Genomic DNA, 22618 nt, shown 5'->3' on the forward strand with positions numbered 1-22618 from the left:
CACTTTAGCGCCGAGTTTCGGCGTCGACGCGTTTCCCCTTTTTTACAGTCGAGCCTCAAAAAAACTTTCGAGTAGCCGGAAAGTGGGTGATGCCATTGCAAATGCTCTTGCCGCTTAAAGTTGGTCCGGTATAGCTGGGCGCCCGCCCCCATTTCGGCCACGTCCATAGCCGCAATATTGCGACATCGATGTATCAATCCATCAATCAATCAATCACAGACCCGTTCAGTGCAATAAACGTAACAGGGCACCGGTGACGAGCAGGTGCGTCAAATCCAAAAAATATGCTACACTTCAACCAAGTGCAATGCAACGATTTTTCAAAATACCAAACACACACTCACACCCACTCGCACACACACACACACACTTGGCTGACAGAGATACAACCAGCAAATAGACAATTTCAATTGCTTGACGGCAGGCAAAGTCGTTCTCGAATCTCGCTGCTTTTCCTGTGATGCCACCAACTGACAAGCTGACGGGCTCCTGCTCAGCGGCAGCCGCTGTTGAATCTGTGTGTCTCTACGAATCTTGTGTTTGTGTGCTTGTGTGTGTTAGTGTGTGTGATGGCATAATGTCACGCCCTTGTGCTGATTGCGTTTTGCAGCACAGCATTAACTTATCGTATGTCACGGCACGAGCGCGGGATTAGCTCAAGTGTCACTCTAGCAGACGCATATCTAAACAAGTATTCCGTAAAACAAAAGGAAAATACAACCAGCCCTAATCTATATTTCTTGTTGTCTCTTCCAGGGATCGCATTTTTCGTCTAAATCTGCGCAACATCAGCCAATCGATATGCGAGGTAAGCAAAAGTAATCATTCAAGTCAAATCAGAATTGACTGCAGCTAAAAAATGAAAAATTATTAACAAAATAAAAAATTCTTAAAATATAACTGATATTTCGGCATGCCGAAAACTAAATACACTTGTATACATATAGCTTTTATGGTTACATGTTAGCACACAATAATTGAATTCTTGACCGATCGTTTCTATGGCAGCTATATGATATATATGATATCTGCAACAGAATAACGAAGCTGTGCAAAGTTTCATGACCAAGACTTTAAACTGAGAGACTAGTCTGCATTGAAAGAGACAGGCAGACCTGGCTATATCGACTCGGGTATCATAAGAGCGCATGTAAATGCACAAAACGCTTACACCTACACATGCAGACACTCTTAGCCACTTGAGTGTTGCCTGCCAGACAGACCGTTGTTGACACACTACCACACACACGCACACACACAAACACACGCACACACATACTAACAGGCTAAGTTCACTTACAGGCTTTTCACCTGGCCAGACAGACTGTGAAGATGTTTGTCGAGTTTGCATGTTGGTTGTTTCTGTTTGTGTTCGCACACTTTGTGACATGCTCTCTATAAGTATACACACACCTGCAGCATATGTTTGTTTTTGCATATGCTTGGCTGCGATGCTTCTCTTAAGAGTTTTGCTCTGAATTTGATGTACTTATTCATTTGAAAATTGATGCGTTGAATAACAATAGTCAAATATCAATCAAGATGCCCGACTAGCAGATATTCTGTAACCAGCTACGATTCTGTATTGTGCACTTCACATTTGTACTCTTTGCTATATTAAGCGTACGAATACCCTAGTAGATTCAGATATTCTAGCTCTCGATTTTGGAGCATTTATAGCCTGCATTAATGCAATATTAATGCTTGACCTACTTTAATATATCCCTTTTACCATTTGTTATGGATACAGGGTATAATAATCATAGTTATTTCTGAAGAGAAATAAATATTTATAATAAATGCCACATATTTAAACCGACAATATATACATGCATAAATCTCAAACTGAATTCGGAAAAAAAAAATTGAATTTATAAATTGTTTAGTATTTTCATTATTTGTTTTAAGAATAATTTTGTTTAGCAAAACCAAATATCGTTGCAATAAATTTACGAAGATAAACCATTTCAAGTCAATCGATATTTGTTTGCAAGGTTTCAGTATATGTCCTGTAAGCAAAATGATTTAGAACCATGAAGTATTTGCGATTTACGATTTTCGGAACTGGCAGCCAAATCGAACTCGAAAAACTTAGTTTTTTTTTTGCCTGTTCGCCTTCGCATCCGTTGCAAAAGATCTAGACAGCCACCCTCAGTTGTCCAGGGGCAGGCGCACAATTGCACTTTAATGATTTCGTCTTCAACTATCAATATCCGTTTCCGTTTCAAGTTCATTGCATTCGCATTCGCATTCGTTTTTCGCCCACTTGCATTTCGCATTTGCAATGGAACTGGAAAAACTGGACGAACCATTTTCAGCCGTTTGCCACATCTTTTGAGTCATCCTTGCGCCACTTTGCCCAGGCGGCGGCAAATGCTTTCAGCAGCAATTATTTGTGCTGACTCCTAAACTCCTCCTAGACCCGATCCGTGCTGCTCGGCTCCGGGCTGCACAAATTGCGTTTCAAGTTGAATCACACAGCACTTAGCCGCTGCCCAGAGTGGCGGCTTAAAGTGCAGCCAGTCAGCCAGGCGGGCAAACTGTAAGCTGTCAACAGGACAGGATATTGTGTCCACATGGCCACAGCGCAAAGTGTGTCAATTTGGAGATTTCTATATGAGACTCATTGAATTCACGAAGAATTCACAGTACCGATTGCCCTAACAAAAAAAAAAGAAGTTATTTCGACGGCACGTGCGGGAATGTTATGTTGCTTTTTCTATTCCCATTCGGCAAAACTTCGACTTTCAAGTTATTTTCAGCAATAATTCGCATTGGCGTTTAAAATTCAAGTGCAAGCGAAAATCGAATTAAATAAACAAATGCTCAACGTGAGTGAAATACCAACAACAATGGCTAAAAAATAAAGAGCTGTGCCGCCTCGCCAGGCACATGCACAATAAGAAACCAGGAATTTTTCCGCCAAGCCATAGATCAAATACACTTGCAGGCGACTGGCAAAGTAGAACAGTTTGATAGGGGCTTGTGGATATTTTGGGTTAATTGTAAAGCTATTGAAAATTATGTCTTTGTTATATAAATATTAATTTTTCCATTAGATCTATATGATATGGTGTTGCCATGCTCTTGAGATTATAATTATATGTAAGAAACATTCTTCTGAATATCTTGAAAGACAATTAAGTTTTCCATGCTTGAACTTAATTTTCGAACAATCATTTTTCTGATATATCTAATTGATATAGTGGTCCGATCCGAAGACTATGTACTATATTATACTCCCAAGAGACTAATAGACTAGATTGCACAGTAACAGACAGAAGGATCGAATAGGCTATTGATGCAGAATAGGGACAAATATACTTAAGAGAGAGACGTCTTCTTTTATGCGTCACACAGTTAATTGCACAATTGGAACACTTTCTGTTAGGGTATACAAATATGTACGTACATACATACACATTTATGTATATATACCATTTGAGGTACACAAATACAGGCACACGAGATGGGCGCCATGATTGTACGTGTTTGGAGCATGTGCCCACGCACACCCACACCCTCACTTATACACACACCCACACACACACACATGCGCATACAAAAAATCTTCAATTGTTGCGCGTTCTTTTGTTGTGGTTGTTATTTTGGCTGTCGCGTCGCCTTCTTGATAAGCATGAAATTTTATCACGCTTTCAATAAACTTTTGGAATATTTGTTAAGCGTATCTCATTGGCAAAAGCGTAAAAAACACTGTCAGTTGACAGTGAAAACGCTTTAAATATATATATAAAAAAAAGTAGATGTGTATTTTCTATATTATAAATTTAATTTGAAAATATTTTTCATTCCAGCGCGACGTTCTAATACTGGAACCCACTGGCTCCGATATACTCAACTGCGTTTCCAAGGGCAAGCGAGAGGTTTGTTACAGACATTAATAACATAGATAAATGTGCATACATGTCCATTTCCATGCAAAGAAAATTAAACAAAATTGCATGCAAATATTTTGGCCATCATCTTGATTCGATACTCATGCATTGCCTTCACATTTCTGTCTGTCCCATTATTGTATCCATTAAACACGCACACACAAACACAATTATTTTGTTGCTTAAACAATTGTTTCTATTATGCATAAAAAACAACAACCACATTTGGGCACACATCAAGAAGGTGGAATGCCGCAATCACATACGCGTCATCCAGCCCATGAACTTCAACGGCCATCGCCTCTACGTCTGCGGCACGAATGCGCACAACCCCAAGGATTATGTTATAAATGTAAGTATGAGATTCAAATATATATTTTACATAAAAGATTCATTGGGCAGGTCCAAGGGTTACACCGGGACCACGATAAGTCGTTGGGCCTGGGGCTGGCTTCGTCAACGCCTAATTGTGGTTGTCAGTCAAGCTGGAAGTTAATTTGGCGAGCAAGAGCAGCAAATTCCAAAATTAAAGTCAACTAATGCGCTTTTCTCTATCCTCTCACACTCCTAGGCCAACTTAACACATTTACCCAGATCCCAGTACGTGCCCGGCATAGGGTTGGGCATCGGCAAGTGTCCCTACGATCCCGCTGACAACTCAACCGCCGTCTATGTGGAAAACGGAAATCCCTTTGGTTTGCCTGCGCTGGTAAGTCCAAGTCTCGCTCCCAAGTCGCAATGCCGACGGAAAGAAAAATAAAAGCAAAAGAAAGCCGGAGGAAAAAGAACGAAAAAAAAGGGAAAAATGTCAATTGTAATAAAATTACAAAAGTAAAGTAAAGGCAAAGGACGAAAGAAACAAGTTGCAAGTAGGAAGCAGCAGCAGGTGGGGGGAAGCTAAAAGTTCTGTGCGGCTATGGGAGGCCAAATGGCAAGAAATTTAAAAGAGTCGCAATAAAGCAGCTGAAATTAAATTAGAGTGAGGCACATACACACACACACGCACACATGCTCACACGCACAGCCCAACACTGTTTGGAGAATCGGGTCGGAGGCACGTGCTTACACTTTACGCATAATTGTGTGCGTGCCTGTGTGTGTATGTGTGCCTGTATGCCTGTGTATGTGTACGCCTGTATGTGTGCTATATTTTGCCTTTGCCTTTGGAAAATCAAATTTCCCGAATATTTGGCGCTAATTTGCCGGCATTGCTTGCGATCCAACAGAGACTTCCAGTATAATCCATTTCCCTTTACTTTGTACGCAGTACGCCGGAACCAATGCTGAATTCACCAAAGCCGATTCGGTTATATTCCGCTCGGATCTCTATAATTTCACCAATGGACGTAAAGAGGCCAATTTTAAACGCACCGTCAAATATGACTCCAAATTACTGGACAGTAAGTATTCTAAACTTTCATATATTTTATTAAAATGTTTCTGAAACTGACTTTATTGATGAAAAATATAACATTAGTTAGCTAATCAACTAATCTATTGTCAATTTAACATAATACATCAACTAATAAAACATAATACATAAGAAAGAAATGTTTTAAAAGATCAAAATCTAAAAATATAAAGATATGAACCATAAAGATAGTTAGTTATGTTTAATATAAATACGCATTTGGATAAAAGTTTTATTTTTATTACTAAATCAGTTACAATGATTGCAGAAATATTTTAAACTAATTCCTTTCTTTTTGTTTTATTTTTTAGAACCGAATTTTGTTGGCTCCTTCGACATTGGCGATTTTGTGTACTTTTTCTTTCGGGAACACGCCGTGGAGTACATCAACTGCGGCAAGGCTGTCTATTCGCGTGTGGCGCGCGTTTGCAAGAACGATCGCGGTGGCAAGTACATGATCAGCCAGAACTGGGCGACATATCTGAAGGCGCGCATGAACTGCAGCATCTCAAGCGAGTTCCCCTTCTACTTCAACGAAATACAATCCGTCTATAAAATGCCCAACGATGATAGCAAATTCTATGCTACATTTACAACGAATACAAACGGATTGATTGGATCGGCGGTCTGCAGCTACGATATAAGGGATATCAATGCGGCCTTTGAAGGTTAGTGGGTGACTGGGTGTGGTTAGTGTGTGTGTGTGTGTGTGAGTGTAAGCGTGTGACTGTGTGTGTGAGGGAACATGCTTGGGTCTGTGTCTGCCAAGTGTAAGCGTGAGATTTATTGCATTGGCAATAATTCTCTGCGGCGCCATTTTTACGAACGTGCATGTGGCTACGTTTGACTTCTTCCAGCATTTCCCATTACGTACGGCTGCAGCTGCCGGAAGAAATTACGCTCACAGGTGCTGCATGTGTGTAGGAGCTTGCGTGTGTGTGTACATATATATATATATATATATATGTGTGTGTGTGTGTCGTGCACAGCAGCTTTGGCATTTTAGCGTTAAATGGTGCGAGCTGAATTGATGTGCCTGCTGCCACTGGGGGTCGTTCTGCGGGCGGCTTTAAATGCTTTAACATTTGCTACAAAACGGCTGGCAGTGCAGCCTGCTGCCTGCTGCTTGCTGCTAACTGCTGGCGTGCTGCTTGGTTAACGGTAACAAGATATGCGTGACAGGTGCTAACAACGCCCCATGAACTCACGTGCTGCCACGCACGCAACCAAACGCATGCAATTTGTAATGCAACAACGTTTCATGCACACAAAAATAACATTTGGCGGTTGCACAAAATCTGGCGTGCAGCTTGAAATGCATGTCATATTTGCATCCCAGTGGCACTCTCCTCAGTTGCGCATGCCACTTATGCGGCAAGTATATACATAAAGTCGTATGCACTTACCCATTCTCGATGAGCATGCAAAAGGCAGGGCTGCCGAAATGGCTGCAAGTGTAGAAAATGTTGTATATGTCAGCATAAGGGAACGACAACAACAGCAGCAACTGCTGATTTTCCAGCAAGTCTCAAAATTCATTTCCGTTCAGTTGAATTCAATATGCGAACGACAGAGCTGAAGAGCAAGATTAATCAGTGGTATGAAATGTCTGAAGAAAGTTTGAAAAATTATTCAAGTGCAAAACATAAATAACTCTGTCCTATCATTTCTCATTTCTAATTTAAAAAATTAAAATTCAAATGATTTTCTGAATTCCTGACAATTTAAGTCAAACAACTAAATTTAGTTATTCATTTAAAAAGTAATGAAATAAATTAATTAAAATAGCTTCACACAAAAATATTCCCATTTTTGGGAAATTTTCATTTTGAATAGTTCTAATTATTGAGCAATCATTGAATTTATAATAATTATATTTATCATAAATTTATTCTGGTGACAGCTGCCAAATTCAAGTAGTGCCAAATGCATACGCAAATTTTACGCTATGTGTGTATGTGTGTGTGTGTGTGTGTGTGTTCGAGTGCGCGTTAGCACTTTGCTGAAAAGTTCATTAACACCATAAAATTGTGTGTATGGAGTTGTGCCAACTCTCTCAGCGAGACCAAGAGACAGCCAGACAGACAGACGCACATCGTGGCAGACACAACGCCAGCAGGCAAATGGCAGTAAAAAATCTGGCATACACTTAAAATTCATTATGAAAAGTTTGCGGGCATGTTGCACACACACGCACATACAATATCACACATATGTATATACATATATATATCTATATATATATATAAAGCGATGTGTGAAAAAATGTTCCAGAGCTATTGCCAACGCAATTAATTATGAAAAACAAATGATTATGCAGCAAACACTTCAAGTACTGGCTCAGTATATCTGTATGTGTGTGTGTGTGTGTGTGTAATTAGTAGCTCGAACTGTTTCACTTTTGGCCAGTCTCTGTCTGGCTGGGCCACAAATCAGCGCTGGGAGCTCTGTAATTTATCATTTACCACAGCGCTGACACACATAAATTTAACATAGCATACTTTTCTGCGCTGCACTTTTATGCACCATATAAAATATAACACTCCATCTCTCTCTCTCTCTCTCTCTCTCTGTGTCTCTTTCGCTTCGTAGGCAAGTTCAAGGAGCAGGCGTCATCGAACAGCGCCTGGTTGCCAGTGCTGAACTCAAAAGTGCCGGAGCCACGTCCGGGCACATGCCACAACGACACCGCAACACTGCCGGACTCGGTGTTGAATTTCATACGCAAACATCCGCTAATGGACAAGGCGGTCGATCATGAATTTGGCAATCCTGTATTTTACAAACGAGACGTTATACTCACCCGCCTCGTTGTCGACAAGTAAGTAAAATGTGTAAATGTATTCATTAGCGAGCTGCAGCAGCTCCAGCTCCAGCTTCAGTTGCCTCTTGGCAACTAGCCACCTATTCGCCTGCATGTGTGTGTGTGTCTGTGTTAGTGTGTGCTGCGCTTGTTGACATTTGCCAAGTTTATATACTGTGCAACCACAGCCAGGACAACAGGCAGCCCAACGCTGACATTTGGGAGCACTCGCTCACTGACAGCCAAAATGTTTTTGTTGCACCGACTCAGGCTCCGGCTCTGCGCCCGACTGTTGTTGTGTAACATAACGACTTGTAAAATAACTTGGCCGGAACTTATGAACATTGCGCCGCAGGATATGCTTTTAGTTAAACGTTTTGTTTTGCTGGGAGCAAAAAAAAAAAAACAAAATGGAAGAAAAAACAACTTGGCCAAGTCGCGTGCATTTGAGATTTGTTGCACAAAAACTGTCGGAGCAGGAGACTTGTGCGATTTATCAACTCTTGCTCTAACTCTTTATCCTTCTCTCTCCTTCTCTTTCTATGGCAGAATACGCATAGACAAACTGAACCAAGAGTTTCTCGTCTACTTTGTGGCGACCAGCACTGGCCAGATCTACAAGATAGTGCAGTTCATGCACTACGGCCAGCGACACTCCAATCTGGTGGACATCTTTGAGGCGTCGCCGCGCAACGAACCAATACGCGAGCTAACACTCAGCCAGAAGACGGCTTCCCTCTATCTGGCCACCGACCATCAAGTGAAGCAAATCGATCTGGCCATGTGCGCACGCCGCTACGACAGCTGCTTCCGCTGTGTGGCGGATCCCTATTGCGGTTGGGACAAAGAGGTCAACGCCTGCCGGCCATATCAGCTGGGCCTGCTGCAGGACGTGGCCAATGAGACGTCCGGCATATGCGATACGAGCGTGCTGCGCAAGCGTGTTACTTCCTCCTACGGCCAGACGCTGCATCTGTCCTGTTTCGTCAAGATGCCCGACGTGCTGCGCAAGAAGCAGACACGCTGGTACCACCACTCCACGGAGAAGGGACGGTGAGTGGAATTTGTTTTTTTGTCATTGCATATTTGCAGGTCGAAGCTTAAATACCCTAAGAAAGGCTGCCATAAGAAAGCTTTATTAATGACGGATTGTTTCCATAGGAGGCATGTGATATAGATGTCTGGGGTTCGTTCCGATCTTATGCCTGCAGAGTTTAAATTCAAAATTGGCTACAAACTTATTATGCCTTATAAAAAGCAGTCTTAAATGCGCGTAACCTTAGATTAAACGCTCAGACAGGCAGCCTGGAGACTGTCGTTGGCTGTCTTAAAGCCAGCCAATGAAAATTGAAAGCAAATAATGAAACCGGAAGTGTAACCGAAACTTCCCTTCATCTCAGTTAGCGATGGCTGCGGTAAATTGACACTTTAAAATGTGCTGTTGAAGTCTGCTTTTTGGCGTTTACGCTTTTTTGAGTACGCACCACGGCGGCCACTGTGCACTGTGGGGGCAATAAGTAGTCTGTCTCTCTGTCTGACTGTCTGTAATGGAAAAAGTTTCAGCTGGCGCTGCCAAAGTTTCACACACTTTATATTGATTTTTATTGTGCGTTGCCAATGAGACACTTTTTCACGCACTCGCGCTGCGCTGAACTGTGCTGGCAAAACAAACTGAAACTGGAAAATAGAAAATAGAAAATAGAATATATAGCAAATAGAAAATCGACTTATCGTGCTTTCTTTTTTGGTCTGTCTATGCAGCTACGAGGTGCGCTACACACCCACCAAATACATTGAGACCAACGAAGGCGGCCTGGTGCTGCTGGCTGTGAACGAGGGCGATGGCGGCCGATATGATAGCTATTTGGATGGCACCCTGCTCTGCAGCTATGGCGTCACTGTGGATGCGCACAGGTGAGAGTCCTTGTCCCAATCCCACACCCCACACTCCAATACCCACCCACTCCCCCTGCCCAGCAGCAAGCAACCCACCCGGCTGGCATTTAAATTTACCGCTTCGGGCGTCAAAATATCCGTTGCGCAATTAGAAAGTTGAAACTTTCGACTTGTGTGTGCTGCTGTTGTTGTTGTTGGGTGCACACTTTAATTTCCGTGCACGGGACATGCCGATAACTTATTGTGCTGCTCTTTTACTTACATTAGATGCTCGCCGCCTTCGCAGAAGCAGGACTACCAGAAGATCTATTCGCACTGGTGCAACGAGTTCGAGAAATACAAATCGGCCATGAAGCAATGGCAGGCTAAACAGGAGGTAAGCGAAATCTGCCAATTAAATATAGATTTAACAACCGGCAGCAGACGGCACAACTGTTATTCGCAGCTGCCGTTAATTGTTTTTAATTAATTCTTCATGCAAATCGTTGATTCTGTGCCTAATTTCCTTGCCATGCAATTAACGAAATTATATATGTATTTTTATGCCCAGAATACCCATTAAATATAGTTAAGAAGGGAATGATGGTTTGTCGAAATGTTTGTAACAGGCAGACGAAAGTAGCTTCGTCCCCATAGTGCATAGTTATATATATTCTTGTTCATAATGGTAATCTAGCCGTGTCCGTCTTTCCGTCTGAGTGAAGCTCAGATATAGAAAACTATAAACACCGAGAGACTTTAAGATACTTAAAATGTGAAATATATATATTCTTCCATGCCACACGTTTTGCAAGTTTAAATATTTTTTCTTTAACATTTTCTTCTATTCTACAATGTATGCCATGTTTGTGAAATCAGCTTGAAGTGTGGTTCAGGGTATCTCCTAGTCGAGCTCTGCCGACTCATCTTTCTTGTTCTTGTCATTTTTATCTAATTAAGTTTCTCGCTTGTGTTTTGCAGCAATGTGGCCTCAAGGATAAGACGGCAACAGGCAGCAGCAGCAGCGGCAGCATCAGCGGCAACGGCAAACATGTCAACGATGTGTTCAGCAACGACGCCCTGGTCTGACCCAGAAGTGAGTAGCCGGCTTTAGAGCCAAGTCAACTTTTAGCCTAGTTCCTACCCACTACACAAAATTCCATACAAAAAAAAAAAAACAAAATTAACTCACGGCCTTTGCCCTCCTCTTCTGTGCCTTCCCACCAAATATGCTGCCCACTCTCAGAGTACTTGTACAGCTATGAGTTCTTGTCGGCGGGTGTACGCCCAAATTTCGGCCATCATTTGTACATTTTCGTGTTTCTGCTAGCCCTGTGTACTAGTTACTAAAGTCTCTAGTCCAACTAGTTAAAGTAAGTTTTAGAAAGCAAAAACACCACCACGCCACGTCTAATCCTGGCCAATATTGAAATGGATATAAATGTTTTGTTTTGTTTGCCAATTCAATTTCGATTACAGCCAGCAAAAACGCCAAGGAGCAGCAGCAGCAGGGAGGAGAGTAACCAGCACCCAGAAAGCAGTGACAAGAGCCGAGCAACCAACTACAAAGACTGAAATTTTTAAGCTTTTGAAAGACAATATTTCAATATGTTTTCAATATGTGTTTTATTATTTGTTCTTTTGCTTCATTTACATGTACAGCAATTGTTTAGTGCTCTACGTTTGCCATTCGAATTAACAACAAATATCAGATAACAAAATTCAAAGCAAAACCCAATAGTGCAACAAAAACAACAACCACTACTACAACAAAAACAACAACAACAAGAAAATGTTTGATTGATTTGAATATTAAGGTACACACAACTAGCCAGAATGCAGCAGAAAGCGCTAAGCAAGTGAGTAAACGTTAAAAGTTACTAACAAAAGGATCCTGCCATAATGAAAAATGGAAAATACGGTTTTACATAGAACAGAGTCTCTATTTCTATTTCGAATTCTATTTCTATTGCGATTGCTTCAAAAAGAAATCACTAAATTATGCTAAGATAAATTACGAGTAATTTAAAAAGCGCAAATACAAACCACCTACATGACACACTGACACAAATACACTTACATAGGCAACACACACAGACATAGGCTACAAGGACATCATTCAATTTGAGCTCAACGGTTTTTTGCCTCAGTTTGTGTATAAATTTTACAAAATGCATTTGAGTTTAGGTTCTAGGATTGTGTGCATACCCTTCGGCACATACACTCAACAAAATATTATGTCTACATTTTAGGAAATCGCTTTCAAGAGAAATATTTCTTAATATTAGACATGTTTCCTGTTTAAAAGAAATTTTCTTTATAGGAGAATTTTCTAAAATAAAGAAAATTGTTGATGGCGATTTTCAATAATTAAGGCTCAACATTTTTTTGAGTGTACAAAATACAAATGCAAAACAAAAAATATGAGTTAGCGTCGCTTGGCCATGGGAAGATCTTAAACGAATTTGTATATTAACTAGCAATATTTGTTTAATAATTCTAGTATTAGTTATATGAATAGCTATGTATAAATAGGTCGTAGATATTGTATTTAAAAAAATATTTAGATACAACCTCTGGGTGTGCATTGTATTTTACGGAACCAAAATTTCACAAAATATACAGAAAAAGCCCAACTCTGGGCTCTGATATGGTCTCTAGGTTAAGGCAAGAGTTTGTACATAAGGTCGCTTTAGTTATAATCAAACCTCTTTAACAGTTAATAAGCATTTAGTTTACTTAACTCAAAACTCAAGTATTTAGTATTGGCATATTAAAAGCAAAATTCGTCTAAGCTGGCATCTAATTTGAATATTTAATAGACTTTGGTTTAAAAAAAGAAAAACGTTTTTGGGCAAATGAAAAATAACACGCTGACGGCATTTTGGCCGTTGTTGTATAGATTGCGCGTTAGCCTGATGTTTACTATAAGCAATATATATGCATACATATAGTTACTGCAGATTGAGACCAATATGCTCATATACATACACATACACATACACACACACCCACACCCACACATACATTTACATACACGTATATTTAACCATAGATATTAAGTAAGTTGGTGTGGCAAATACATTTTAGTAATGTTAAACTAAATTCTCAAATCGCAATCGTTGCATTATATAAACATGTATGCGTAGTACCCCAATTCGGAATTAAGCAAAATGCATTCAAATCTATTGTATGTAGAGTAATACATACGTATATCTAATAGATGGCCGTTGAATAATTCAATATTTAATGAGCAAGCGATAAAACAGAAAATAATTAACTAATAATATTAACAAAAAACAACAACAATATAACTGCCATTAAGTATGGAAATGCATTTTGAAATACATGGAAAACTAAACGCTTCTCTGAACAGTAAACCATGCAAATTGAGAAAGTGCATTAACATAAATCCCATAGGTACTTACAACTGCCAATATATATACATATATATATATACAGTATATATATATGCGTAAATTAACAAAATATTTTTCTAAAAGTTTTCTCAGCAAAAGCAACAAAATTTTAATGTTTCCATCTAGAAGTTACCCACAAAAACACACACGTTTTAGCTTAGTACTCGAATCTAATCCATTGTAAATGAAACTACAAATAAAATATGTATTTTTCAGCTAATAATGCTCTGAGCTTCTAACTTGAGATACACAAGTTTCTTTTGCTTTTTGTAGACGATTTGATTTTTGATTTACTGTAAATAATTTAAAGATTATGTGAAATGTTTTGTATGACAATCACATGATGTTGAGCAAATAAAATATGATGACCCGTAAATGAAGCTAATTGCAATGTCTGTATTTGAAGTAAACAAAAAGAATTCAAATAATAAAAAAAAAACGTAAATTAAAAAATTTAATATAAACACAATACATATACACATATAAATATATATATATATCTTATATAGTTAAAATAGCGAACAAAGGAACCTTGTAAAAATAAAAATACTAATCGAAGCGTATTCTAGGCAACACCCGTTTTACAAAGTATTCATACAATAAAAATAAAAATAATTCGCGCTTGAAGTACATTTGCATATATACTTATGTATGTATACAGTTTTCTGTCTATGGTAAAATATATTAAATATATAAAGAATTATTACAACAAAATAAAAAAGTAAAGAAAAAAAAAACACAACAAAGCTGCCCTGAAGAACGTATCATGAAAAAACAACAAAGCTGCCCTGAAGAACGTAGCATGAGCTATCTAAAATTTCATAACAAAGAAAAAGAAAAAAAATAAGAAACGACATAAATAATTATGAGAACTTACAATTAAACAAAGAACTTAGCTGTAAACATTAAAGTAAAATGCAGTAAATAAATGTGATAAGATTCTTTAATAGAAAACATTTTACTTCATCTTTACTTGGCGAAAACGGGTTTGTTTATAAACAAATTTGTTGTGTTAATTTTAATAAATATGGTTTAAAGTTAATAAACAACAAATTTTTATATTTATCTTGTTGCTTTTGCAGTAATATTTTACATTAATCTATTGAAATGTAGAACTTAAAAACTACCCAGTTTTAATTTTAATTGTACAGTAGTTTATTTTATTATTAGTTATTTTTATTGTATAGTAGCTTATTTTATTATTTACGTTCTCAGATAATTCGAAAACTAAAAGCTTTTGTACTTTAGAAAGTATTTATTTTACTTTTTTGCTAAAATGGTGTCGCTCGCTTGAAACATTTTTCCAAGTTTCACTCTGCAAAGTTAATAGGTCTAGAAACGGGGCCATTCATAACAACTAGCCCCAGTTGCGTTTTACCTTCGGGTCGCGCAGATACTTTAAAAACTTTTCCTTAACCGGGAGCATCAGTTGTGAATTGTTTCCGGGGCTTAAGTCTAAGAAATATTTAACATTTACGGCTGGTGTGGCCTGTGTCTGGGCAGGCGCTGTGGCTGGGGCGCTAAGTACATTCCTGTGTAAGTACTTATTTGTTTATGTATTAAATAAATAGGAGGGGTCTTAACTATAACAAGTTTAGTTGAATTTTACTCGCGGCTGCTTTAAATTAATAGAACTTTGCAGGCAACAGCACATAGCTGTTACTTCTGAGCGAATTACAGACTTTGATTTGACTCGAAACGTGGCGACATATTTAACAATTAATCAATGCACAACTTGAGCTGCAAATAGAGACATTTAACTGTTATGAAATATTTTAGAGCTATATTGCTTTCAATTAAGTGTAGCTGGGCAAATGCGATCGCCTGACCTCGGGTCATTTGCCGTTGTTAACCGCAAATAGAATCGAATGTGGTGAGGTGGCAGTTGCGGGGTCGCATGTATTTCATTTGGCATATTGATAAATGAAATGAAAGAGCGAAAGAGAGAGAGAGAGCTCACAAAAACACGCTCCCCAGTGGAGTACCTGTCAATGGCAGGCACACGCACACACACACACACACACACACACAACAGTCGCATACTCATTCGCATGCAATTTAATTTGACTGCCTTTTTGTTGCGGCTTTGTTTTCCGCCATTTTACGGTGGTTGTTTCAATTTATTATACAATACAACTGCAATTGGGATTGTTTTTAATAGTTTTAAACTCTCGAACCAGCCGCAGGTCAATAACACACACACACACACACACAGAGAGTGGGAGAGACGGGTTGACATGTGAAAATTGCATGCAGCTAATTGGCCACTGGCTGTGACTAGACTACAATTCTATGCAGCTCAGCTGAAGGCTGCCAAAGGAGGCGATGCCAGCTGTGGCAGCCGCATTGAAATTACGGGTTTGCTTTGACTTGTGCAATTTGTGGGGACCTGGGGGGACTGAGGGGACTGCAGCAAGATGCGACATGCACCGCTATTAGACGCATTCCCAGATATGCAATTTGTGTTGCGTTTTTTTTTTTAATAATTATTCCGAATTATAATTAAATCGATTAATATGAAAGTTGTGCGCTATATCTTCTGTTTATAATACTGAATTGATTCGGTGGTGCCAATTTGATGATCCGTAGTGCAGTATATCGGCTGAGTGACCTCAACGTAGTTGGGATTGTACATCCTGCTCTCAATGTAGTGCTTGGGGTTGCTTGGCTCCGGCCAGAGGGTGGCCAAGCCGCGGCGATAGGAATAGGTGAACACTGCGTGGGCTATTTGCATATTTATGCATTTCAGTTTGCGCATGGGCGGAAAAACATCGCGCTTGGCCATGTCGTTGGGCCACACCAAGCTGGCCAGCCGATCGGCGGCCACCAGGAATGTCTCATCCGGCACGCTCTTCATGCCCGACAGCATGACACCGAGCGTGAGGCCGGCGAGCATATACTGGACATTGCAGTAGCCGGGCTGATACACTTTATTGGCATACTTTAAGGACGGCAGGTGAGCGGCCGAGATAAATATGCAGCGGCCCTTGGTGTACACAAAGGCGTCATTGGCACTGCATTCCGCCAGCTCCAGTGGGGTGGACATAGCGTATATTATGGGTTGCTCTGCGCTCTGCTCCATTGCCCTGATGATATCTTTGGTAAAGACATTGGGCTCTGAGCTGCAGCCCACCAGCACATTAGGCTTGAGCAAATTAATTGCTTCAAGTAGACTGCCGACTGGCTGGTGCCTGTGCTTGAATTCCAACAGTTCCGTGGGCACCTTGTGATCACAGCGACCGTGGACTATCAGCCCATGAGCGTCACAGAACCAGATGCGGTCCCTGGCTACACTGTCATCCAATCGCCAACGCTTCAAATAGGCCAGGCACTGGCGCGCCATGCCAATGTTAAAGGTTCCGTTGCCATAAAAGAGCAGCTTGTTTGACTTAAACGTGACTTCACTAATTTTGTTGGCGCACAGCAGCCCGGCCAGACCGCAGGCGCCCAAGCACTGCAGATTAATATCCATGAAGCATTGCTGGTAACGATAGCGCTCCAGCTGTTTGATGGAGTCTACCGCACCAAAGTTCTTCGTTTGGATGATTACACGTGGTCCAAAGAGCCGCAAGACGGCAATAGTAAACTCCTCGAAGAAGGCCTCGTACTCGTCTCCTGTGACACGACGTTGGGGCAAGCCCAAGTATAATGGATCCCGCAGCAGTTCGTCGTTGTCAGTACCAACGTCCAGCATAACGGGCAGGCAGCTATCGGGATCAACGCCGCCGTAAGCAACATTTTGGTACAATTTGTAAAATACGACGGGAGCTGCATTAACCCCATAGTCGCCCAGACTCAAGACGGATTCGCCATTGGTCACAACCAGATAGCGCACATTGTGGCGTCGCGGCCAATTGCGCAGCACATCGTAGATGTGGCCACGATCCTTGATGGTTACATACATGCCCCGGATATTTGTGTGAAGGATGCTGAAATTCTTAACCGAAAATTCAAATTCCGAACTCTTAAACACCGACATATAGGTTCCTGGATCGCTTATCAATAGATTAAAAAACAGCTTGCGATTGAATGCCTCCAATTCCGTTAAAAATATATACTTCTGAAAGTTCGTGGTCCTGGTGGGAAAATGTTGCGCGCACGCCTCCAGTTGCTGCTCCACAGTGAACACGGCGGCTGGCATAAATCCGTGTATGCTGAGCAGTTGTCGCTCCCGATGCGAAAACGCCGTCGCCTTGTTGAGCGCGCTCTTACTGAACATACTGTGTCCGCTCACCCGGCAACGTGGCTGTTGCGTATCGGTGCGCCAGAAGGTGTCCAACTCTCGGGGCATGCCCTCCAACGCGAGGAGCTTCGCGTCCTCATCAATGCACTCTTGTATAGGCTGCTGCTTTTGGGAACGCATTTTCATTCGAAATTAATATAAGTGTATGTGCAGGTTGGAAAAAGCCGGCTAGGATAAATACTAATGTAGCTGTATAAATATACATATAAGTATGTATATGAATATGGTATTATATATATGTATATATGTATTTATATACATTATACTTCTTAAGTTATGTATGTATGTATTTATGCATGTATGATGTTTAATACCTTTACTGGAAGCGTACTTTTATGCAGTGCCCTACTACGCGATTCTCATGAATTGAAGTAGTCGCCACAAGTCAATATTTTGCAGTAAGAGAAGTGTTACATGTATGTGTATGCATGTGTGCCGTGGAAACAGCGAACGCAGGGTAATTTTGGTCCGGTCAAGAAGAGTATCCTCCCAGTTGTCTGATTTATATTCATTTGAGAAAAAATGTTCCCTCAAAAGGGTTGACCACCTAATTGGAGTGTCCGTTAGAGGGGTTTTTACTGTATAAATATATTCTAAGGTTTGTATGAACTATTTATTTTCGCCAGCAAGTTCAGAAAGTTTTCATAAATAAACGAGTTTTGTTGACAGTCTAATAAACTGTATCTCTGTACTCTCACACTAGCTCCATTTTATTTTATACATCTTTCTCTCTCCTGATTTTATCCTAAAAGAAATTACTTCTTTTGTTCATTTGGTGATATGTATTAATTAAAGTTCAATGTGAACCTTTGGCTTAGTGCGTATTTACATATTTATATTTTATACACAAGAATATTTTATATGTTGGTGAAATTCAGACATAGGAAAGAGTTTACTCATAGCACCTTATATGTATGAATGTCGGTGTGTAAATATGTAGCTTGTAGCTTAATGCACTCTGGCCACATTTAATTTGTACTCATTTGCATATTGGAGGTCCTGGGCATTATGTAAATGTATCTAGCGCACTTTGTGGCGACCTCAGACCCAAAGTGACACCTCAAAATGTCGTTGTGGATTCCTTGTCGGTGCCCTTTCGGTCCCGGACGCATCAAATTCTCGAAATTTGATGCAAAACATCAACTGCGCCAAACTTGAGCCCAAGACACGCTGGCGCCCAACTCGCACACCTTTTATGCTAAATATTCCGCCAAGGAGGGCGGGGGTGGGAACGGGGCGGACAACAGCCATTTGTGGTGAGCACAAGTGCACTTGGGCAGCGGCCTTAAGTGAAATGGCAACATCGTAATATTTCGACCAAAGATTCGGGTCCTGGCAACGGCAATGGCAACGGAAACGGAACGCAGCGCATTTAAAAACAAGAGCCTGGAGTACCAAACGGCTGGCCATAAGCGGCTTAATTCCAGTGGGAGGGGGGGTGGTAGAGGAAGACGCTTGGTTAGCGTTACTTTTTAAAATTCCACAGAGATCTGGGCAGTCGAACTGGCCAACTGTTGTCGGACAATTCCAAATAAATTTGCATCAAACAGAAAAGAAAATGCCGCAACTAATTTGCAACGAGTGAATGTACGAAGTGCGCCCGTAGTCAAAGCAACGCATAAATTGAAGATGAATGGGAGTGAATAACACACACACACACACACACACAAGTACTCGAAAAACAATTCAGAAATCCAATTAAATGCCGGCAGGTGTGAGCGGGAATGCATCAAATTCTCTCATAATGAAATCAATTTTCAATCAAATGTTCTCGGACATCGAAGCAGTCAAAACTCGAACCCAAACACGGAGCGGAACGCATTCGACGGGGCCCAACAACTGCGACACAGCAACAAAGTGACCAAAGTGGCCAAAATGTTCGACAGTTTGTGTGTGTGTGGGTGTGCGAGTGTATGGGTGAGCGGGTGTGAGTGTGTACGTTTTATTTCCGTAAGGGCCAAGAGCGCTTTACGGCAATTTTTTGTGCGCTTTGTTTTGCCCGGCAGTGGCGGCGGCACATTTGCACTTTTTGGACATTAAAGGCAACACCATTTGCAGTTTTTTCTGCCATCGACTGCGGATGTGCTGCAAATTGAATTTCTGCCACGGGACATATTAAGTGATCGAACTCGCTCGCAGCGCCTACGGCTTTGGCGTTTTAACATAAAAATTTATGCGCTAGGTGTAAGCAGAGTAAAAGGTAAAGGCCAGCCAACAAGCAGCCCCCTGACACAAGTCCCCTGAATTGATCGAAAGGTGTGTGGGTGTTGGGAGACTGTTGTGTAGCATACACATATATTGTTGTGTGTGTGTGTGTGCGTGTGGTGTGTGTCTTTCAGTTGCAACGTAGCAAAAAAAAATGTTTATGCGACGTTTATACTACAGCGCAATTTGAATATTTTATGGATGAAATTCGATTTCGGCCATGCCCGGCACGTGCACTAAAAACTTTTGCATATGGAAATTGATTTCCTTTGGTGTCATACCTTATGCATGCTTGTGTGTGGGTGTGTGTGTGTGTGCGTAGGTGTGTGTCTGTCCAGTTTGGCCATTTGTTGGCTGACTATTTGGACAGTTGTCAAGAGCATAAAAACAAACGTAATTCGCACCTCTTCGATAACAAAACGAGTTTCAAGCAAATTTGAAGCATGCTCAAACTAAGCAATTTATATGCTGAACATGTTGCACAATCGCCAACATTATTACGCATACGCCATATTGTACAAATTGAAGAGAACTTCAATCATTTTTGATTAAGTAGATCAGTTCTGAAAGAACTCTATTTGTGTCCCGTCATATAAATCGATCATAAAACAAGTTTGTCATGAGCAAAAAGTTAACTTTTTATTTATGACAATTTATTTTTTAGTCCGTTAAAAGACTGGGAAGTCCGCCTTCTAGCCTTAAATTAAAACCCTTAACTATAAACACGGGAAATTGGAAAATGAAAGATATATATTTTGATTACGATGTCGAATATGATTCTATTGTATCATATATTGTACATAGATTTTAAAATATTATAATTAACACGATAGTCTTAAAGCAATCGATTTTCAAACATTTTGTTCTCTTGATCACCAGTCAGTCCATCAGGACAAACAGTTTTTTATAAATTGATAAGCGGGCGGGCTAAATAATGTATTTATACCTATCAAATGGTTAGACAGCATATATGGATACTTTTTATGAATATTGACACATGGCATTTCATAAAAAATAAGCCAGTTAGTGAAATATTGAAGGCTTGTTATGCAATTGTAAACCAAAAAATGTCACAGCCCCGATTTATTTGTTGATTTTTTTGTTGTTAGCTGTTTGCCGTTTGCTAGTGGCAAATATTGAAAGCCGATATGTAAAGCGACGTCCATGAGTTAGTCGCACAAAAAGTGGCCTTTCTGATGTGCCGCAAAAGCGACCAAAAGCACATTGCAGCCGTTTATTAAATGATATGTCCGCTGCAGAGAGCTCAAGTGGGCCAAAGCCAAAACCCAGTGCTGCAGTTTTCCATAGAATTTTTGGTTCTATGGAAAATTTCAAATTGATTTGCAGCCCGCCGGGCATTCAATGAAATACCTCATAGCTATTTTTTGGTGGCATTAACGGTTTTGATAATTCACGATGCCAATTGACAAAATGCTGTCCGAAATTTTTGGGGTTGTTGGGGGGGGGCGGCATGATTTACTGGCAGCATTCAATGAAGAGAAACTCAAATAAATGTCACATGAGTGTCGTAGTTTTCTTTTATTTTGGCCGCGAGCCTCGTGCAACTCGTTCAAAGTAAAAAGTCTTAAATAAAAAATTTATAAGCTAAATAAAACCGCTGCAGCAGCAAAGGCCACCGAGGACGGGGGCATGTGCAGAGCTCGCACGACTCCTGTTGTTGATGTCGATTCCTTTTGGCTTTCCGGGCAGGCAGCCGCGGCTTCAGCTTGGCGTGTTGCTGTGCCACACACACACCACACACACACACACACACACATACACACATACACACACGCGCGAACTCACAGGAGAAACTTTGAAATCGGCAGCTACGTGCGTCAAAGCCAAAAAGCGCCAACTTTATATCGTTGACGTTGTCGTTGCTTTTACTTGGGAACTTCAAAAGACTTTCAGCTTATTTTCGTACATCTTTGCTGCCAGTTTGTTATTTATTTTACTTATTTTTTATTTTATTTTTTTTGGTCCGCATGCAGGGCACGCTTATATTTTCTTTGAGCATCCCAAGGCCCAATTGTAGGAATTGGAATGCCAAATAATTTAAGCAATAATCAAAATAAAATCACAATAAATATTAAGCAGAACAGCAGCGGCTAGAATGGCATAATTAACTTGTTGCACGCTCCTTTTGGCTTGCAATCTGGGCCAATCTAATCGCATGTATCCGGCAAATATTTCTATGCCACAAATGGCACAAATACACAAATCCACAAATACTTGTGTGTGGGCATTAGTGGCAAATTAAAGAAAGCATAAACACGAAATCAGCACATGCGAACTCTCTGTACAAAGCAGCTCTGTCCGCCTTTCAAATCCGCACATAAAAATTGTTAACGGAAGCGAAAATTAATTAAAGCCATGGACAAGGGCAAAGTACGCGCCGGCACGCAACTCACTGGCTCTCAGGCGGGGACTGAGGAACGTGGGGAATGACTCCACTGTTGTGGACTCTGGCAGAGCAGGAGTCTGGCCAGTTGGGAGGCTGGTGGCTGCAAAATCAAAATATGAGCACCCCGCGAACGTTACGCGCTTTTAGACGTGCTCAAATATTTGCGAAACGTGTCAAAAGCGTTGCAAACTTTGCGCTTCAAAGCACCGACCACCGCGCACCCACGCTCCCGCTGCCAGCAGTAAAAACAATTGATTGAACGCTGTGCCCGTGCAGCAAGGGGGCTGGGCACCGGCAGTCCCAAATGTCACTGGGTTAGCACAGGCAGCTGCGAGTAGCTGGCAGGTGCGTCCACACCT

The 22618-nt window shown here is 40.8% G+C and overlaps 2 protein-coding genes across 4 annotated transcripts in view; one reads left to right on the forward strand and one right to left on the reverse strand.

The window, feature by feature from the left end:
• Positions 1-14200, forward strand: part of Sema2b (Semaphorin 2b) — a 58347-nt gene extending 44147 nt beyond the window's left edge. Inside the window, exons 4-16 of one of the 3 annotated variants that reach the window (XR_010436879.1) lie at positions 757-808; positions 3816-3884; positions 4138-4248; positions 4468-4605; positions 5164-5296; positions 5619-5975; positions 7900-8128; positions 8660-9163; positions 9872-10024; positions 10274-10382; positions 10967-11081; positions 11232-11358; positions 11465-14200. Coding sequence is in view for 2 of the 3 variants with exons in the window: in XM_064687512.1 (XP_064543582.1) it covers positions 757-808; positions 3816-3884; positions 4138-4248; positions 4468-4605; positions 5164-5296; positions 5619-5975; positions 7900-8128; positions 8660-9163; positions 9872-10024; positions 10274-10382; positions 10967-11074 (1963 nt within the window). In the remaining variant the exon portion in view is untranslated. The remainder of the gene's footprint in view (positions 1-756; positions 809-3815; positions 3885-4137; positions 4249-4467; positions 4606-5163; positions 5297-5618; positions 5976-7899; positions 8129-8659; positions 9164-9871; positions 10025-10273; positions 10383-10966; positions 11082-11231; positions 11359-11464) is intronic. The other 2 variants (XM_064687513.1, XM_064687512.1) reach the window with 2 other exon arrangements.
• Positions 14201-15863: 1663 nt separating this feature from the next.
• Positions 15864-17827, reverse strand: LOC135432112 (NADP-dependent malic enzyme). Its single transcript, XM_064687593.1, has one exon. It carries the CDS (start codon positions 17771-17773, stop codon positions 15935-15937), a length of 1839 nt encoding a protein of 612 aa, XP_064543663.1. The 5' UTR covers positions 17774-17827; the 3' UTR covers positions 15864-15934.
• Positions 17828-22618: the final 4791 nt, after the last annotated feature.

Source organism: Drosophila montana, unplaced genomic scaffold (genome assembly GCF_035044405.1).
Source record: "Drosophila montana isolate Dmon_TW-CO22-7 unplaced genomic scaffold, ASM3504440v1 contig_3200_1, whole genome shotgun sequence".
Taxonomy (NCBI): domain Eukaryota; kingdom Metazoa; phylum Arthropoda; class Insecta; order Diptera; family Drosophilidae; genus Drosophila; species Drosophila montana.

Bases quoted from the DNA above. Each gene is read 5' to 3' on its own strand.
- LOC135432112 (XM_064687593.1), bottom strand. From the start codon at position 17,773: ATGAAAATGCGTTCCCAAAAGCAGCAGCCTATACAAGAGTGCATTGAT.